The sequence below is a fragment of the Sphaerodactylus townsendi genome, linkage group LG06 (assembly GCF_021028975.2).
Source record: "Sphaerodactylus townsendi isolate TG3544 linkage group LG06, MPM_Stown_v2.3, whole genome shotgun sequence".
NCBI lineage: Eukaryota > Metazoa > Chordata > Lepidosauria > Squamata > Sphaerodactylidae > Sphaerodactylus > Sphaerodactylus townsendi.
In genome coordinates this window covers 129,625,221-129,646,008 of record NC_059430.1, presented here as the reverse complement: position 1 = coordinate 129,646,008, position 20,788 = coordinate 129,625,221, and the positions used below count along the sequence as shown (strand labels likewise).

The following is a 20,788-nucleotide window of genomic DNA, read 5'->3' as shown; positions in this document are numbered from 1 at the left end:
CTGTTCACATTAAAACTTTGTCCGTTTCCTCCGTCAATGGGTTCCATGGGCATTGGTGCAAAGTGAGCTCCCCACCCCCCAGCTGCTTTTGTGATTGGGAGTGGAGGGGCACGTGTCTGTTTGGGGGACGGGTGTGCGTGTGTGTGTGTGTGTTGTTTCTGATTTCTACAACTGGGAAGGGATTTGCTTTGCTTGCTGGTGTGTAGCCCACTTAATAAAGTGAAGTCTAAACCAAATGATTTGACAAGCGGGCCTCTGCATCTGGAGCTATTGAGGGACGCGGCACCATCTTTAAACATCCCTTTCCAAGTCACCACTTTTTGATTCGTTCTTCGATGCATATACGATATACTCATGTGGTCTTGAGCATAGAGGGTGATCTCCGCTTCCAGGGTTTGGGGAAGAGAAAAAATTAAAAAGCGAGCTCAGTTGTACGGGTGGAGCTGGAGGAGACGATTCAGTCTGGACCCAGCTGATGGTGGCCACGGGCATTTTTGCCCACTGGGCTGTTGGTTCTGCAGTGCCAGTGGTCTAGGAAGAACTTCCACGATACGTAAAAGGCCACCCACCCCAGCGCTGTCCTGTTCCAAGAGGTCTGTGGTGCCTCCTGAACGCTGAAGGAGGAGCGGAATTTCCAACAGACCCAGGGAGTGGCTGCGGCCAATCCTTCCCACAAGTTAGACCCAGTGGTGGGATCCAAAAATTTTGGCAACAGGTTCCCATGGTGGTGGGATTCAAACTGTGGCCAATGGGGCTGGGCGGGGCACGACGGGGGCGTGGCCGGGCATTCCGGGGGTGGGGCTGTGGCAAGGACGCAGCCGCTGCGCCGGTCCTTGGGCGGGAAACGAATGCACGCAGGCGCAGGCTGCCACACACGCCGGTGCACCTCCTGCTAGACTGCTTCAAGTTCTGGGCGCTACTGCTGAGAGGAGGGGCGTAACTGAGGCAAAAATCACGTGGCAAAATCACCAATTAGTAACCCCCTCTCGGCACACACGAATAATTAGTAACCTACTCTCGGGAACCTGTGAGAACCGGCCGGATCCCACCTCTGGTTAGACCTCATCAGTTTTTCCATCCAGGTGCCCACACTGATACAGGTTGCAGCACCCAAGCCCTCCCTGCACACCATCTTATCCTACGGTGGCATCCTCTCAAAACAGGGAGTCCAGTTGGCGCCTGACCCTCCCCCTCCGGACATACAGGAGAAATGCTAAAATACCGGATTTGTTTGCTCCGCTGTGTCAAGCGAAGTCATGACGACTGCCCAGAGCAGACTGTAAACTCGACTTCTCCTGGGCCACTTTCCTCTTCCTTGCCCTGGGCTGGTTCCTTCAAAGGCAAATGTGGGTTTGCGCTCAAGAGGTGACCCTGCCAAAGAGCTGCATCGAACCATAGCTGGGTGGTGGCCATGTTGCTAGGATACAGGTGTGTGTGCACACATGTTGCATTCGGTTATGTTCTTACATCAAGGCCCCAACTACTCTTGGCTTTTATCTCGAGACCAAGCCTCTTGGATCAGCCCAGCCCAGCCCCCTATGATAGTCAAATAGAAACTTGGAATTCTATGATAGTCTCATAGATATCTGGATAGACACACACACACACCTGGGAAGCTAATCCCTCCATGGGTTGCATCTCCCCCCTTCCGCCACAGCTGGTACATGGAGGTTCTGTTCCAACATCTAACCTTGCTGGATAAGTCTTGATCCTTTGTTAAAGCCCCATAAACTTCAGAAGGGGATTAGATGTCCCTGAACCACAATATCCAGAAAGGGGCTAGGTCGGGGTCTGCAACCTGCGGCTCTCCAGATGTTCATGGACTACAACTCCCATCAGCCAATTGGCCATGCTGGCAGGGGCTGATGGGAATTGTAGTCCATGAACATCTGGAGAGCCGCAGGTTGCAGACCCCTGCTATATTAAGAGACATGTTTAGCTATAATGAAGGCCCAGCAAGCCCAGCGCAACTTATTCCCATGTAAATACTGTGCTCTCTCCTTCCTATCCTTGCTCACAAATACCTGCTGCAGTTCTTGGTGGGTCCACTCAGGAAGCTCTTCAGTCTATGAAGAAATAACCAGTGTATTGTCGAAGGCTTTCACGGCCGGAATCACTGGGGTGCTGTGTGAAGATGCCAGCCACAGATGCAGGCGAAACGTCAGGAGAGAATGCTGCTAGAACACGGCCAGACAGCCCAGAAACCACACAGCGCCCCAATAACCAGTGTACTTTCTGCCAAGCAGTTAGCAAGGAGGGGCACTGAGGGCCAGCTCTGTCCCCGAGGGCCCCTCTCGGCGCCCTTAGGCTGGGGGACACGGTGTTCAGTCGCACGTGACTGGCTGACTTTTGATGGTTGATCACAACAAAAATGAGGAGTTTCAGAGTATCTATTAAAAAAATCCAAATGTAACCAGGCTGGCATGTTCTTCATGATCAGATCAATAGAAAGTTCTCCCCAAATTTTGATATTATACCGCACAATGACTCAGCAATGAAGATACTTTAGAGAGGTGTGGCTCTTGTTATAGATTTTTCATGTTTTTTTATGGAGACCAGAAATAAGTATAAAAGCAGCACAATACAGAATTGACGTAAATATTAATGGTGTCCATAACATAGTTATAGTAATACTATTTTTAAAAACTGATTTTAATATATTTATATGACATCTATAACAGCATGCGTAAAGCTGCCATTAATTATTGTGCAAGACGACAAGACAGGAAGATGCAGACAACAAATGGAAAAGTGAGCACGATCAGAAAGTGCTCTGTCCAAAATATTATTCTCTCTAGGGCCTGAGGATTGCTTACTTAGAAATACAAACCAGTAAAGTCAGTAAGACTGGCTTCCTAGCAGCCATGCATGGGACTGAGCAGATCAACATCTGTGAATCGAGTCTTGAATATCTTATAATGTGGAGCTTTTGTGCCAATTGGCACAATAAAAAAGGGTGTGTACAGAAGGTATAACCAGAGGTGGGATCCAGCAGGTTCTCACCAGTTCCTGAGAGTGGGTTACTAATAATTTGTGTGTGCCGAGAGGGGGTTACTAATTGGGTCCGCTTTTCCATCTCCACAGCCTCGCCTCCCCGAGAGGCATCCTGCCTTTGAACGTGAAGGTTCCATATAGCAATTGCGACTAATAATGTAACTCCCTGAACTGGGTTAATCCCTTTCAGGTACTGCAATTCATTGATTCTCAGCCTCTCGTACCTTTTATCTCACCAGTCTCTATCAAAGAACCTGTGAGTTTCACCATTGCTGTGGTCAGATTTGTGAGTTGGGGCATTTTCTATAATCGATGATGAGATGATTTGGCAGTTAAAATGACCTGGTGCAAAAAAAATTCTTGGGGAATTAGGTCCGGTGGTGGCTGCCCATGTGGGGGGGGGGGGGCATCCCAACGCTGTGGCTCTTTGTCCAGGGCTCAGGTTTGCCTAGGTAGGCCTCTGCCCCCTTTGCTGAGGGGGGCTGGCGAGGGAACCTGTTACTAAAATGTTTGGATCCCACCACTGGGTATAACCTATGTGATACTAACATTAATGCAAATCCACTACAACAGCAGCAGCATGCAGATTGATACCCTACCTTTCTCTCCTGTATGGAATCTCAAAATGGTTTAGTCATCCTACAACAGACACATTGTGAGGTCAGTGGGGCTGAGAATGGCCCAAAGTCACCCAGCAGGGTTCACGTGGGGGGGGGGGGAGGAGGGGGGACAAATCCAGTTCACCAGCTAAGAGTCTGCCACTCAGGTGGAGGAGTGGGAATCAAACCCGGTTCTTCAGATCGGAGTCCACAGCTCTCAACCACCACGCCAAGCAGCACAAGTGTAGCCACAGCGTGATCCAGTGTCTGTATCTGAAGATGTCATGATTACATTACAGTAGGGTGGTAAAATTTACGATCAGAGTAAGTAATCCTCTGTATTATCATATTCTTTATTACAGTCGCAGAGCAGTTAGTAAATATATGTAATGAAAAAAAGGTGCATTGTAATGATCTGGGCACTCAGTTTGAAAGGCAAGCGAGCTGGCGGACAGCCTTGACTGACTGATCGATTCTGAATGAGGAAACTCTGCATTCAAGCTTACCGAAAAGCTGGACTATATAAACAACAAATCACTGCGCGTTGCACAATAACACCACATTGGTGTAATTGATGAATTGATGAAAAATTAACACAGGTCGTCTCTGTAAGGCACAGGTGTCAAACTCACGGCCCTCCAGATGTTATGGACTACAGTTCCCATCATCCCCTGCCAGCATGATGCTGGCAGGGGATGATGGGATCTGTAGTCCATAACATCTGGAGGGCCACGAGTTTGACACCTATGCTCTAAGGAATACATCTTGTATAGGATTGTTATAAAAACATGAACCAGCGTCACACTTCTATAAAGTATCTTTATTGTTGGAGCATTAAGTATTGTATATTAAAATCGTTGGGAGGATTTTATATTGATTTGAGCATTGAGAACAGGTTAGCCGACTTTTAATGGTTGACAAGGTCTCTGGTCTGCCATGCCCACCTCTAAACATCTCCCCACCCCCGCCCCCCGCCCCCGGGTATAACCAAAAGTGCTGATCACGGCGTTAGCCTGTTTTCTGCCCCTACAGCTGGACTTTTTTGGAGCCTCCTGAATTCCTGCTCCACTCCAAGCCTACATGCCTGCCTCAAAGCATAAAATCAATAGTGCTGATACAATAATGTAAGGTGCTGGCATTGCCAGAAATCCACAGCTTTTAATCTAATCCAATCTGAGACCTACATCATATACAACCAACATGTGGAGGCAGAGCAGGGGGTGGGGGAGGGGGAGAGGAGGAGACGGAACCGAATCACAGACATCATCAAACCAACAGGACACTTGGGAGCATCCAAACGCCAAAAGAGGGACGACGCTGGGGAGGAATTCAAGAGCCCAAATGCGACGTGGTCCGGTTCCCTCTTCTCTGCTGAAGTTACCGATGGAAAGTTTTTAACGAGGACCTCCACAGCACACAGGTGAGCCCCAGAGCCTGCCAAGGGCGGCCGGCAGCTCCCGTCAGTATCCGCCCAGCAGTGGGCAGGGGCTGAGCGCAGCGCCTTGCTGGGACGAACGGGGCTGTCAGTCCACGGGGCCTTCAAGGATGCTCAGAGCCTCCCTCCTTCCCTTCTGCATCTCACTGAGTTCTTCCTCTCCCAGCACAAGGACCGTCCTGCTGCCAGATGATCGTGGGAGACTCAAAAAGGCGCCCAGTTCCGTCCCTTTCACATGATGGCCCAGCATCCTCCTTGCCGGCTTTGCGTGTGCAGAATTCAGAGACACCGTCATTCTCTGGGGGTGGGGAGCGGACAGCTTGGCAGAGCCCATTGAGAAAGCAACACACAGTGTCCGGAGCCCTGTGGCTTCGCATTAATGAGACAGAGAAGGTGGAGGTGCCAAACTGGCTATTAACTGAATGTTGAGAAAGCCCCCCCAGGTGGCAAAAGGATGTTCAGCTGCCCCGTTCTCCTGCAGTCTACGAAGTCAAGGCCTAGGAAGGGGGGGTGGGGTGGCATTGCCCGCCACTAATTCATGAACAACAAAGATCGAAGCTGACTTTTGGGGACTCTTAGGAGGTGCTGCAGGGTTTGGAGACTCTCTGCTTTATGCTGCCAATTTTCCAGCTTCCAGGGGCTGACACCCCCTTTGTGAGTTCCCAGGAAGAAATAAAATACCCTTATGAGTTCCCAGGAAGAAATAAAATACCCTTATGAGTTCCCAGGAAGAAATAAAATACCCTTTGAGTTCCCAGGAAGAAATAAAATACCCTTTGAGTTCCCAGGAAGAAATAAAATAAAGAAATAAAAGCAACAGGAAGGAGACGTGACCTCTCTGGGCCACGCTTTCAGTTCTCTTTAGAAATTGTGGTGGGCGGTGGGAGATGAAGAGGCAGGGGAAACCACATCTGTTTGATGTCTGGAGCCCCCTGTGGTTCGAAGGAAATGGAAGCCCTGTCACCAAATCCAACATGGCACCCAAACGACTGAATTGGGCCCAGCGCCTGCCCATCCCTGGAGGGTTCGTAGCCCTCAGGTGGCTGTTTTACTTGTCAGCATCCAAAGGATGAACTCAGTTCATCAAGCAGAAAGGAACCCCACTCAAACCAGCCCATGTTCCACATGGTCACCCACAAAGAGGCCCTCGTGGGTTACTGACAGTGAGGATAGGAGGATATCCCGTAGTTGTGAATGAACCAAAGATAGACACACAACACAACCCTGACCTTCCCAAGCCACACGAATGTGGGAAGGAGGAACAAGGAGGAACTCCACTACTGAAAGGGAACAGATCAGGGGTGGGGGATATTAGCGTGGACTGCAAGGAAGGAAGGTGGAGAGTGACTTGAGGCTGGACTTAGAAGGAAATAGAACAGGGGTCTGCAACCTGCGGCTCTCCAGATGTTCATGGACTACAAATCCCATCAGCCCCTGTCAGCTGGGAGGGGGCAGGGGCTGATGGGAATTGTAGTCCATGAACATCTAGAGAGCCGCAGGTTGCAGACCCCTGAAATAGAAGGACCAGGGATCTGTGCATCCACACAGCTGGCAACAGCCCCCTTTCCCACCACAGTTGCTTTTGAGCACAATGGGCACAGCAGGGATTTGTTTTGAAGAAGGACAAAAAATGCCCCCTCTTCCATCAGCTGTGGCAGAGAGGCATCTCCGCCCCCTGTCCAGAGGCCCTCGTCAGGCCAAGCAGAGGGGGGCCCCAGGTCGCTATCTGCCACCCACCCACCCCCGTCCACCCCGCTGCTTTGAGCTCTCTTGTTCCCAGTCCAATCTTGAAAGGGGGAGGGGGGTTTCTAGCAAGCCTTGAAAGTATCAACACAGGAAAGAAGCGATTCAAACAGCAGGGTCTGGCCTGCAAAGATCGGAAGCAATCGCATCGGGGAAAGAGAGATTGTGACCCCTGCAGCGTCCGCACCACAAGGGCGATCACACCTTTTGCCGGGCCACAAACTCACAGTGAAGTTCTTGCGGATAAAACCCAGTGGGGCAAAAAAACCAGACACTGGGCTTGGAACTGGCTCCCGCCTCCAGCTTCTGCTTTGATCCCAGCAGGGGGCAAGACACGACTTGGATTCTTCCGGCTTCTCAAGAGGATGGAAAGCGAGAGGACGGGAAATAGATGCTTGCTGGGAATTTATCAAAAACACAAAGGCAGTGATAGTGGCCCTCCCCCGCCCTGACAGTTTTTGGACAGCAACTAACAGAAATCCTTTAAAACGACAAGAACAAAAAAAAATGAGTGAGAAATCCAGTCGGAAATGCGGTTCATGGGAACTGCTCCCCAGCGTAGCTCCCCCCTCCCGCCCCCTATAAATAAGTCGCAGCTAGCTCACAGTGAAGATACAATTGCTACAGAAATCACAGCTGGCCGTCGCGGATTGAATGCTGCGTTGTGGAATGGATCGCGCTGCAGGTGACGAAGATGCTCTCTCTGACGGCCTTCTAACGCCCACTGTTGATAATGATGTCGTCGTATTCCTCCTGGGAAAGCAAAAGATGCTTTCAGGATTTGGAGATGGGGGGGACGGGGACGGGACAGAGACGGGAAGGTTAAAGTAAACCCTTCCCCCGCCGTTTCAACTGCTACACCCCACCACAACCCGCTCGCTCAACTCTTGTGGCCAATCATGAGCAATAAGCAAAGCCAGAAAAGCAACTTCGCAACGGCAGATTTATCTCAGAAGGCCGGGCTCGGTACAGGAAACAAATCCCAGAAATCTCCGCTTTCATTTAAAATTTTTTTAAACAGAACAAATGTCTAACTTTCATGTTTGGAGGGCTGAATGGAGTTTCCAGTAGTGATTGTGGGGGAGGGGACTCGGTTTCCTGCAGAACTTCCCTTTGGTGACAACCGCATGCTGATACACTAATCCATGCCAACAGTAATTATGCCAAATGTCAGATATCCTGCATGCTTGCATAATGTACTTAATTCACACCCTGATTAAAACACTTAGAACCTGTGTGTACAATTTGCTTCGTAACTATTTATCCCAGCAGCCCTGGAAGGCAGGCCAATAACATCTGCCGTATGAAGGATGAAAGCAGAGAGAGAACAGGTTTGCTGAGATGAGCTCTGAACCCACAACCTCCCGAATTGCAGCTCAGCCTTATCAGCTGAACGAAGGTTGTACATTTTCATCTTTTAGTGGTGGAAAATGTCTCATTTTGTTAGTCTTTTTAAAACCCTGCTTATGCGGTCCTTAATTGTTTTAATCAAAACAGCTGATTTGCATGTATTTCAAATTAAAGATCCATAAAAATAGTTCAGTTATTTATTTATTTTATTGCATTTATATCCCGCCCTATTCCTGTAAGGCTCAGGGCGACATCAAGAACAGGCAACTATGGCTGCAAGCCAACTACCCTGCCTTTTGAAGTATAAAAATGAATATGCATCTTGTCGCTTCAAAGAGAAAGCATAGTTTTGGTCCTGAACAACTAGGGCCCACTGGGTCAGATGCATATTGTGGGTTCTCATTAGCGACATTTTATATAAGAAATTATGAAGAATGTAAATAAGAGGCGGCCCCATCAAAAGATCCAGAAATGCAGGAAGTGCCAAGAGGAACGTCATGGTGTGGGACTCAAATGTAATCTTGCCCCGCCCTTCCTGTGCCTTGCGAGCTCTCGGCCGGGTTTACAATTTTCCCTGCAACGATTCCTGCAGTTACCTGATGAAGTGGACACTAAATCCATGACAGTGTAGGGCAGTGATGGCGAACCTTTTTGAGATCGAGTGCCCAAATTGCAAGCCAAACCTTGATCTCAAAAAGGTTTATCGCAAAGTGCCAACCCAGCAATTTAACCTGAATGCTGAGGTTTTAGTTTAGAAAAAAACAGTTGGCTCCCTCTTCCTCCACCCCACCTGCTCGAGCAGGGGCCAGCCTGCTTTAGCCTCCAGCAAGTCCCGCACGCATTGCTCTGTGCCTCTCAAGCATCTCTGCCTCCTCTGCACCACCCGCCCCCCTCAGGCAGCAACCACCCGGAGCACAGGCACCAGGCCCGCCAGCCAAGTCCTCCCTGCTCACCACAGTGCGTGCACGTCGTGCTCAGTTGCCCAGGCCAGCCTAGATATGTGTGTGTGTGTGTGTGGGGGGGGGGGGGTTGATTTTCCGCACCCACATAACGAACTCTGTGTGCCCATAGAGAAGGCTCCTAGTGCCACCTCTAGCACCCGTGCCATAGGTTCGCCATCACTGGTGTAGGGGCTACAATAAAACCCCGCCAGATGTTAAAAGCACTATGAGACTCCAGCTTATTTCTGGTGCAACAGACTAATGGGGCCGTCCCTCTGGAATCATTTCAGTGTGCAGCAATTTGTGGGCACAGAATATGCTTTCCTACCACATAAAGACGGAGCTGGAAGAGAGGTGAGCCATGACACAAATTTAACTCTCGTGTAGCTACGTGAGAATCCACAATCACAAGATATGCACAGCTCTGACACCGTTAGGGCTCTGTGTACCCTGCAATCCCTCAAGCGAAGAAAAAGCACAGAATTAAGAATCTCAGGTTTCTATTTCATTTTTTAAAAGACAACCTTCTAGCCCAGGGGTGGGCAATTATTTTTTCCATGGGGCCGCATAAGAAACAGAAAATATTGTGGAGGGCCGGGCCAAAAGGCAGGGGGGCGAGGCGCTTTTGAAAGCCCCGCAGAAGCTGGCAGCCAAGGCAACCGGCTCCTGCGGGGCTTTCAAAGGCGCCTCGCTCCCCAGCACAGCAGGGGGGCCAGTCAGGGTCATCCGGTGGGCCGGATGTGGCCCGCGGGCCGTATAATGCCCAGGTCTGTTCTAGCCATTACGGCTTTCAAAAATACAATTCCACTTCTCTGCAAACGCAGAAAAGTCATGCAAATGTTCACAATTTATGCAGACTGCTGTTGTGGTTGCCAAATCTCAACACGTTTTTCGATTTAGGGCACGCAGCCCTGCAGAGACCATGCACGGGGCTCAGGGGCTCAATCACCTCACTGTTACTTTCCAGGCTCTCGTCCGATTCCCAGTCAGGCTCCTCGGACCCAAACTCTCGCAACAGCTGTGGGATTTTTTGGTCGGGCCGGTGCACAGCGCTGTACATGGGAGTGTAGCCAACGTACATGCGGGCCTCCGGGTCAGCTCCAGCCCGCAGCAGGTACTCTACCACCTGTGGATTCTGCGACTCCACTGCCAGGTGAAGGGGACTCCGGCCACAGCTCAGCTCCTGCCGGCAACAGAGGTGGCAAATAAGAAGCAGAAAGACACGTCCTGGTGACTCCAAAACTGAACACGCTACCAAGACCACTGGAAGCACTTAAAGATGGAACTACAAAGAAGTGGAGTGAACAGGCAGGTATGGAGTCCTGCCATTAGACCAGGGGTCCCCAAACTACGGCCCGGGGGCCAAATGTGGCCCCCTGAAGGCATTTATCCGGCCCGCCAGGCATGGCGGCGATGGCTCCATTCATGTGCAGTGGGGGCTCAAGGGAGAGGAGGAACCAGCCCCAACGGCTGTTGATTGCAATTACATGATGGCACCCCCAAATCTCCATGAATTTTCTGACCCAGAGTTGGAAACCTTACATCAGTGGCAACTCCTGCTCCCGCCAAATTTTCCTCCTCCTCGGCTACCTTCCATGTAAGCTGTTGCTCTCAGGCTTTCTGTTCCGCATCTCCTCCCATTGGCATCAGCCAGGTTAGTGAATCGCTCGCTGGCTGTTAGGAGGAGGAAAAGAACCCGGTGGAAAGATAACCTAATCCTGGGTTAGATGGAATGCCTCATTGGGTAAGTTCTGCTTTTTTTTTTTTTTTTTACAGGGGAAGGTATTCCACAGCCTCCCCAACAATATTTGGAGCCCACCCTGTACTTGACATACTTTGGTCACTGTTCTAAAAATAAACCATGACAGAAAGGCTGAAAGGTGAAATCAAACATTTTACAATCATTTGTGCATAGGAATTTGTTCATAGTTTTTTTTAGTCCAGCCCTCCAACAGTCTGAGGGACAGTGAACTGGCCCCGTTTAAAAAGTTTGGGGACCCCTGCATTAGACGCACATCTTATGTTCTTATGGGACCCTGGATGTATGATGCAACCCAACAGGATCACATAAGAAGAAGAAGAAGAGTTTGGATTTTTATCCCCCCTTTCTCTCCTGCAGGAGACTCAAAGGGGCTGACAATCTCCTTGCCCTTCCCCCCTCACAACAAACACCCTGTGAGGTGGGTGGGGCTGAGAGAGCTCCGAGAAGCTGTGACTAGCCCAAGGTCACCCAGCTGGCGTGTGTGGGAGTGTACAGGCTAATCTGAATTCCCCAGATAAGCCTCCACAGCTCAGGCGGCAGAGCTGGGAATCAAACCCGGTTCCTCCAGATTAGACACATGAGCTCTTAACCTCCTACGCCACTGCTGCTCCATCTTCCTGTGAAAAAGGATACACTTCAAGCCCTTTTTGTTGCACCGACATGCTTGAAAGGGTGTGGGAAAGGTCTGCAAAAGAACTCAGAAGCCAGAGGGGTGGCTGAGTAACGTTCCAACTGGATGAAGAGGGAGGGGCTTCAATGAATTTCAGTAAATTACATCAAGTAAAAGAAGTGTAAGCTAACTTAATTTGCACAACAGGACAGGGCACATATTTTATGCTGGTACAGAGTGTCCCATTCCTGTTGATTTAGACTGTTTCACGCTATGTAACTTGCCTTGCGTCTCAGTGAGAAAGGTGGCTCACGTATGACGTAAATGAAATAATTGGGAACTGCTTTCTCGTGGGACTATCCAATGGTCAGCGAGAGCACCACGCATGGTCACTAACCGGTTTGTTGAGATCAGCTCCTCCTGCGATCAAGAGACTGACCATTTCCAAATCTTTCCGCAAGACGGCAACATGGAGGGGTGTGTAACCTAGGGACAGAAAGAGTGGGTAATTCTGCAAAGGCAAAGTACAGATTCCATACCACAGTGCAAGAGAATCAATACAATTTACATCATCCAGGTCATACAATTTTTATCTTTATTCTTCATAGATATGGCCACCTTTATATAGAAAGAGATAGATAAGTACACCCACACACATGTATGTGGGGATATAAAAAATCGCCGTGCTTACAAATGGGAGTATTACTATTTTCTGTTCTTGCCTTCCAGAATAAGTCTGTCAGATGTGTTTCTCCCTGTACACTTTGAACCACTGGGCAAGTCCATTTTTTTTCTGAGAAGAAAGGACGAAGAAACATATACGGGTCCTTTTCTCATACCCATGAGGAGTAGAAACTATTGCAAAATTTCTCCCAAGTAGCTAAACCTGGCAAGATGGACGATCTTTCAAAAAAGAAGTAAGGTTCATATGAGGTGTCCCCCACACAATGCAAAAGGTGCCAGAGAAAACGATACCATCGTAATTGGTGCAGTCTAGCTGGACCCTGAAGCCGTTCCCATGGCAGGGCCTCTGTGACACAGGAGGGGCCAGAAGGCGCTGCGCACATTCCCGCCGCCCTTCGCGACACGCCAAGTGCAGAGCTGTGTGTCCGCTCTTTTCCTGCAGGGACAGTCCTGCTCCAGCAGACACTAATTTGCCAACAAAATCCGACGCATCGAGGATGACTGCGATATGGAGCGCTGTCTGGAGGGGAAGAAAAGGAAGAACCTGAGCTCAGTGCCCCGGGGAAAGGGCAGGGGGCAGCAAGGAATCCAGAAGGGCCCGAGGTCTGGGGGGAAGAATTAGGACTAATAAAAGGAAACACTTCTTCACGCAACGTGTGATTGGTGTTTGGAATATGCTGCCACAGGAGGTGGTGATGGCCACTCACCTGGATAGCTTTAAAAGGGGCTTGGACAGATTTATGGAGAAGTCGATCTATGGCTACCAATCTTGATCTGAGATTGCAAATGCCTTAACAGTCCAGGTGCTCGGGAGCAACAGCCACAGAAGGCCATTGCGTTCACATCCTGCATGTGAGCTCCCAAAGGCACCTGGTGGGCCACTGCGAGTAGCAGAGAGCTGGACTAGATGGACTCTGATCTGATCCAGCTGGCTTGTTCTTATGTTCTTATGTCTGGGATTCCTGCATTTTAGATCTGGTGGAATGAAGCACATCTGAGATTCTTCCCCCACCCAGCTCCACCCCAAGAGGCCAGCTGCTCCAATTCTGCAGCTCGAGCACAGGTCCCCAGGAAAAACAGTGACTCTACAGAGCAAAACTACACTTCCTCTCAATCCCACCTGTCCAAGGTCATTCTGAATATCCAGGTAATCTGTCCCTTCAGTGTACTGCAAGATGGAGTCCAGAAAGGCCTCGTGTTCATGGATGACAGCAAGGTGGAGAGCTCTAAGGGCAAAGGAGAACAACAGATAACCTTTAAGAAAAAAGTACAACCCCCCCCCCCCCCCCCCACTGGGCAAAACGGAGGGGAACTAAGAAAGATGCACCAGGAGGGGTTTTTCCCAGCAGCTGAATGGAGCACTTCTCAAATACAGGGTCTGCTTCGCTGCTGAACAGAGTCATGCCACAAGCCGGATCTACTTTTGTTTACTCAGGTATAAAACCCAATACATTCAAAGGAGGTCAGTCCCAAGTGAATGCCAGCAGGGGCACGATCCCTCCCACCTCTGGGAACTCTTCTGCAGCTCATGTGCAGAAGTTTGATGTCGTTTGATGTCGATACAGGAAATTCTCTTAATGGATCATTTCCATTCAAAAAGCATATACCAGATGGAAACTTGTCAATGTTTAAGCGGGAAAATTGTTCAGCTACTTGTAGTGGCTGTCAGCACCAGCAGCCACTACTGGCACAACTGTCCTACTACGTCAGTGATGGTGAACCTTTTTGAGACCGAGTGCCCAAATTGCAACCCAAAACCAACTATTTATTGCAAAGTGCCAACATGGCAATTTAACCTGAATACTGAGGTTTTAGTTTGGAAAAACCAGTTGGCTCTGAGCCGTGCGTTACTCGGGAGTCAGCTTGTTGATGGTAGTTGGTAGCTTTGAAGCCCCTGTGCAACTCTTCCAACAGATGAATCACAACCCTAGGAGGGTTTACTCAAAAGCAAGCCCCATAGCCAGCAACTGAGCTTACTCCCAGATAAAGGATTACGCTTTAGTTCTTCGCCTGAAAATCAGTGGGGTTTAACAGCGCTTAACATGGTTACCTACACTGCTTCCCCAAAACTAGGTCTTAGGTTTAATGCTAATAATTGAGCCCAGTGGCCCAGGCCAGCCTAGATGGGGGGGGGGGGGGGCACTCTGCGTGTGCCCACAGAGAGGGCTCTGAGTGCCACTTCTGGCACTCATGCCATAGGTTCGCCACCACTGTACTACGTTAAGCGCAAGCCACGTGAACTGACCGAGAAAGTACCCTGCGCAGTTTGCCACACAAAGGACTCACCCAAGGAAGGGCAAATGCTCCTCGTTTCACGCAAGTTGTGCCCCCTCACGCATTTAGGGAGAATTTCTTGTCCACTCTCTTTCTGACCTCATTCCAGCAGCTGCTACAGGGACACGATTGTCTTGCCATGTTAGGAGCAAGCCACGTGAACTGACCAAGAAAGTATTTGCCACACGAGGGCTCATCCAAGGGGGGGCTTGGGGACTAGATCTCGCTCAGTTTCTTTCTGACCCCATTCCAGCAGCCATGCGGTCGTCCTGCCATGTGAACCGACTGGGGAAGTTTGCCACACAAGCTGCCCACGCCCCTCATCCCACGCAAGCCCACACGTGGCAAGCTGCACACCCACGTTCGTCCAGGCACAGGTGTCAAACTCGCGGCCCTCCAGATGCTATGGACCACAGTTCCCATCGTCCCCTGCCAACATGATGCTATGGACTACATGATGCTATGGACTACAGCATAGATGTCAAACTTGCGGCCCTCCAGATGTTATGGACTACAGTTCCCATCATCCCCCTGCCATCTGGAGGGCAGCAAGTTTGACACCTGTGGACTACAGCATGAAGTTATGGACTACAGCTCCCATCATCCCCATGCCAGCATGATGCTGGCAGGGTATGATGGGAACTGCAGTCCATAACATCTGGAGGGCCACAAGTTTGACACCTATGCGTGTAGTCCATAGCATCATGCTGGCAGGGGATGATGGGAACTGTAGTCCATAACATCTGGAGGGCCCCAAGTTTGACACCTGTGGACTACAACATGAAGTTATGGACTACAGCTCCCATCATCCCCTGCCAGCATGATGCTAGCAGGGGATGATGGGAACTGCAGTCCATACCATCTGGAGGGCCGCAAGTCTGACACCTGTGGGCTACAGCATGAAGTTATGGACTACAGCTCCCATCATCCCCTGCCAGCATGATGCTGGCAGGGGATGATGGGAACTGCAGTCCATAACATCTGGAGGGCCGCAAGTCTGACACCTGTGGGCTACAGCATGAAGTTATGGACTACAGCTCCCATCATCTGGCAGGGGATGATGGGAACTGTAGTCCATAACATGTGGAGGGGCGCGAGTTTTGACACCTGTGGGACTCCGGTTTCTTTCTGCCCCAGTTCCCAGTCATCCCCCCCCCCCAACGCCCCCAGGACCTCCTCCAGCCTGCCGGGCTACGTACGTGTCGCCGTCCTCGGTCACGAAGCCCAGGACGTGGTGCAGCCAGGCCTCGGGGGCCACGGCGGCGCCCTCGCCCTCCAGCCGCACGGCGCCCACGCCCTCCGCCAGGCCCCCCACGTCCTCGTCGCCCCCCAGGGCCGAGTCCAGCCGCTCCGCGCCGCCGCCGCCGCCGCCGTCCTTGGGCTGAGGGGGGGCCGCCGGGCCCCAGCGCTCCGCCTCGCCCTCGGCCTCGGCCAGGCCCTCCCCTCGCAGCTGGCGCAGCTGGCTCTCGCTCAGCGACCCCAGCCCGCTGTCGCACCAGTCGTCGCCCGCCGAGTCGAGGCGCTTGGGCTCGCTAGGCCTGCCCGGGGCGCCCGGCCCTTCCAGCGAGGCCATCGCGGCCTCCGGGCTCAGCAAGGCCATGGGAGGGAGGGCCCGCCCGGCCGCCGCCCCCCCAACTCCTCCTCCTCCCGCCGCCGCCTCAGGAGGCTCCCGCGGACCGACGCACGGACGGGCCGCGCTCAGCCACCGGGGAATCCCCCGCGAACGATTGCGCGCAGGCAGCAGAGCATGCCGGGAGACGTAGTTCTTATTCGCCCCACGGCCAGTGCATGCTGGGGGATGCGGTCCTGCCGCGTTGCCTTCTGGGTACTGCGTGTCAGAGTCGCAGGGGCAGCTTGGGAATTGGAGTCCCCCCAAACTTAATTTCTTAAAACTTTTCTGTTCAGGGATTGTTTTTGCCCGCCGCTGTCCCGCATTTAGGGCCTTTATTTGCTCCTCTTTTTTTTTTTTTTTGGCATGTCTCTCAGTCTTCGTCCTTTCAGTCGCACTTAGTATTTTAAGCAGTGGTGGGATCCAAAAATGTTAGTAACAGGTTCCCATGGTGCTGGGATTCAAACATACACACACCAATGGGGCTGGGCGGGGCATGACGAGGGCGTGACCAGGTATTCCGAGGGCGGGGCTGTGGCAAGGACGCAGCCGCTGCGCCAGTCCATGGGCGGGAAATGAATGCACGCAGGCGCAGACTAAAAGTAATTTTTTACTTTTGTGGGATTTCTGGGCTGTGTCGCCTTGGTCAGGCAGTTTTTGCTCCGTATGCTTTGCCCACATCTACGGCTGACAACTTCCAAGTTATGTCATATAGTTAGATAGGGATCATGCCAGCCATCGATGCAGGAAAAATATAAGGAGCAAAAACGACCAGACCAGGGACACACAGCCCAGGAACCCACAACACCCAGTAAAAACTTGGACAAACTGTTAGGAGCAAAAACTACCAGACCGGGGACACACAGCCCAGGAAACCCACAACACCCAGTAAAAAGTTGGACAAACTGTCAGGAGCAAAAACGACCAGACCAGGGACACACAGCCCAGGAAACCCACAACATCCAGTAAAAACTTGGACAAACTGTTAGGAGCAAAAACTACCAGACCGGGGACACACAGCCCAGGAAACCCACAACACCCAGTAAAAAGTTGGACAAACTGTCAGGAGCAAAAACTACCAGACCGGGGACACACAGCCCAGGAAACCCACAACATCCAGTAAAAACTTGGACAAACTGTTAGGAGCAAAAACGACCAGACCAGGGACACACAGCCCAGGAAACCCACAACATCCAGTAAAAACTTGGACAGTTAGGAGCAAAAACGACCAGACCAGGGACACACAGCCCAGGAAACCCACAACACCCAGTAAAAACTTGGACAAACTGTTAGGAGCAAAAACTACCAGACCATGGACACACAGCCCAGGAAACCCACAACAGCCAGTAAAAACTTGGACAAACTGTTAGGAGCAAAAACTACCAGACCAGGGACACACAGCCCAGGAAACCCACAACACCCAGTAAAAACTTGGACAAACTGTTAGGAGCAAAAACTACCAGACCAGGGACACACAGCCCAGGAAACCCACAACACCCAGTAAAAACTTGGACAAACTGTTAGGAGCAAAAACTACCAGACCAGGGACACACAGCCCAGGAAACCCACAACACCCAGTAAAAACTTGGACAAACTGTTAGGAGCAAAAACTACCAGACCAGGGACACACAGCCCAGGAAACCCACAACACCCAGTAAAAACTTGGACAAACTGTTAGGAGCAAAAACGACCAGACCAGGGACACACAGCCCAGGAAACCCACAACACCCAGTAAAAACTTGGACAAACTGTTAGGAGCAAAAACTACCAGACCAGGGACACACAGCCCAGGAAACCCACAACATCCAGTAAAAACTTGGACAAACTGTTAGGAGCAAAAACCACCAGACCAGGGACACACAGCCCAGGAAACCCACAACACCCAGTAAAAACTTGGACAGTTAGGAGCAAAAACTACCAGACCAGGGACACACAGCCCAGGAAACCCACAACATCCAGTAAGAACTTGGACAAACTGTTAGGAGCAAAAACTACCAGACCAGGGACACACAGCCCAGGAAACCCACAACAGCCAGTAAAAACTTGGACAAACTGTTAGGAGCAAAAACTACCAGACCAGGGACACACAGCCCAGGAAACCCACAACAGCCAGTAAAAACTTGGACAAACTGTTAGAAGCAAAAACTACCAGACCAGGGACACACAGCCCAGGAAACCCACAACAGCCAGTAAAAACTTGGACAGTTAGGAGCAAAAACTACCAGACCAGGGACACACAGCCCAGGAAACCCACAACAGCCAGTAAAAACTTGGACAAACTGTTAGGAGCAAAAACTACCAGACCAGGGACACACAGCCCAGGAAACCCACAACACCCAGTAAAAACTTGGACAGTTAGGAGCAAAAACTACCAGACCAGGGACACACAGCCCAGGAAACCCACAACATCCAGTAAAAACTTGGACAAACTGTTAGGAGCAAAAACTACCAGACCAGAGACACACAGCCCAGGAAACCCACAACATCCAGTAAAAACTTGGACAAACTGTCAGGAGCAAAAACTACCAGACCAGAGACACACAGCCCAGGAAACCCACAACACCCAGTAAAAACTTGGACAAACTGTTAGGAGCAAAAACTACCAGACCAGAGACACACAGCCCAGGAAACCCACAACATCCAGTAAAAACTTGGACAAACTGTTAGGAGCAAAAACTACCAGACCAGGGACACACAGCCCAGGAAACCCACAACACCCAGTAAAAACTTGGACAAACTGTTAGGAGCAAAAACTACCAGACCAGGGACACACAGCCCAGGAAACCCACAACATCCAGTAAAAACTTGGACAGTTAGGAGCCAAAACTACCAGACCAGGGACACACAGCCCAGGAAACCCACAACACCCAGTAAAAACTTGGACAGTTAGGAGCCAAAACTACCAGACCAGGGACACACAGCCCAGGAAACCCACCAGAACTAATTTGTTCCAAGCACCACATATGGCATAAGTGAGACTTGGTCGGGTCAGGCCCTGAGGAGGGAGTGGTGAATTTGGGGACATTTTCTTTATATATATTTTTGGTGATGTAAAACCATTTAAATGCTAATTTTCAAATATTAACGTGAGACGTTGTGTTGCCTGGAGGGGGCGGGGCCGCCTAATAAAATGCTTCCCCAGACAAACAGCGCAAGGCATGATGGGAGATGCCGTCCCGGCCTCCGCTCGCAGCAGGTCGAACTGTTTGAAAAGGAGAAGGAAAAAAACAACACCCCGCCGCCATCTTGGATTGCGGCGCCGTGAAGCATGTCGGGAAACTGGACGGCGCCGCAGTGCCTCCTGGGAAGTGTAGTTCCCCCCCCTCAGGGTTGACTGCGACTGTGGCGTCTGGCTGACCTCACGGCTTGAGTCCAGCCAAGCCGGGGAGACTTCATGGACAACCGGGAGGGTAACTAGCCGGGCTGAGGGAGGCAGAGGAGGAGAGAAGCGGGCTCCGCTCAGGCCTAGGCTAGCCGAGACCGACCCTTCCCCGCCCCTTCTCCCTTCCTCACCCGCCGCTTCTGTCTTTTGCCTTCCCCGCCACAGGCAGCGGAGCCGCCGCCCAGGTCGACGCCGGGAAGGGCTCAGGGTCGTCGGTGAGTTGCGGAAGAAACGGGCCCTGCGAGGCCCCCGCCGCCCGGTTTTGCTCGGGAGGGGTCGAGGCGCCTCGGGGCGACCGGAATAGCTGCTCGGCGCCGCTTGCGGAACTCCCTGCTACATGATGGGTCGCGCCGGAACTTGAAGTCAGGCAGCATTTTATTCCAGCCGGGCCCTTCCGTTCTTCGGAGCTCGTTTCCTCAGGTGCCCCGCAGTGTAGAGCCATCGGTTTATTCGACTCAGCTTCTAGGCTGCCCTTCCCCATGTATACTTACACACACGTGTGTGAGTGTGTTTGTGTATAGACACATGTATGTGTATACATATGTATAAACCATACACACACATGCATAAACTACATACACACACGCATACATATATACACACACACACATACCATACATATATATATACATATATATACAAACACACACACACACATATACACACATATATATATATACACACACATACATACATATATACATACTGATCGATCGATCGATTGATTGATTGATTGATCCACTTATATACCGCCCTCCCCGGAGGGCTCAGGGCGGTTTACAACAATGACAGAACAAGTGGATACATAAAATACACACACACACACATATATATGCATACTGTAAACTTTAGAGACACACATACATGTATGTGCGTTTATACTCACACAGAGATACATATGCATGCATGAAAACCATACACACGCATGCATAAACTACATACACAGACGCATACATATATACACATACATACATATCTATACATATATATATACACATATATATACACACGCACATACACACATACATATCTATCTATCTATCTATCTATCTATCTATCTATCTATCTATCTATCTATCTATCTATCTATCTATCTATCTATCTATCTATCTATCTATCTATCTATCTATCTATCTATCTATCTATTTATTGTTCCACTTATATACCGCCCTCCCCCGGAGGGCTCAGGGCGGTTTACAACAATGACAGAACAAGTGGATACATAAAATACACACACACACACACACATATATATGCATACTGTAAACTTTAGAGACACACATACATGTGCGTTTATACTCACACACAGATACACATATGCATGCATGAAAACCATACACACACATGCATAAACTGCATACACACACACATATATATATACACACATACATACATATCTATACAT

The 20,788-nt window shown here is 50.5% G+C and overlaps 2 protein-coding genes across 4 annotated transcripts in view; one reads left to right on the top strand and one right to left on the bottom strand.

The window, feature by feature from the left end:
- Positions 1 to 4,398: 4,398 nt before the first annotated feature.
- NFKBIB (NFKB inhibitor beta) lies at positions 4,399 to 16,161 on the bottom strand. 2 transcript variants are annotated; one of them, XR_007244760.1, is made up of 7 exons: positions 15,592 to 16,161; positions 13,239 to 13,344; positions 12,410 to 12,638; positions 11,832 to 11,920; positions 10,012 to 10,245; positions 5,741 to 7,524; positions 4,399 to 5,678 (listed from the first exon to the last, which is right to left on the bottom strand). XR_007244760.1 is itself a non-coding variant. In XM_048499447.1 (6 exons), exons 1-6 carry the CDS (start codon positions 15,990 to 15,992, stop codon positions 7,486 to 7,488), a joined length of 1,098 nt encoding a protein of 365 aa, XP_048355404.1. In that variant the 5' UTR covers positions 15,993 to 16,161; the 3' UTR covers positions 4,399 to 7,485. The 2 variants fall into 2 exon arrangements, 1 of the variants encoding a protein (XP_048355404.1); XM_048499447.1 differs by having other exon boundaries at positions 4,399 to 7,524.
- Positions 16,162 to 19,313: 3,152 nt separating this feature from the next.
- SIRT2 (sirtuin 2) overlaps positions 19,314 to 20,788 on the top strand; it is a 31,401-nt gene continuing 29,926 nt past the window's right edge. The window contains exons 1-3 of one of the 2 annotated variants that reach the window (XM_048501133.1): positions 19,314 to 19,358; positions 19,389 to 19,411; positions 19,549 to 19,598. In XM_048501133.1, the coding sequence (XP_048357090.1) occupies positions 19,396 to 19,411; positions 19,549 to 19,598 (66 nt within the window). In that variant the 5' untranslated portion in view covers positions 19,314 to 19,358; positions 19,389 to 19,395. Of the gene's footprint in view, positions 19,359 to 19,388; positions 19,412 to 19,548; positions 19,599 to 19,639; positions 19,804 to 20,788 lie in introns of those variants that run through there. The other variant, XM_048501134.1, reaches the window with a different exon arrangement.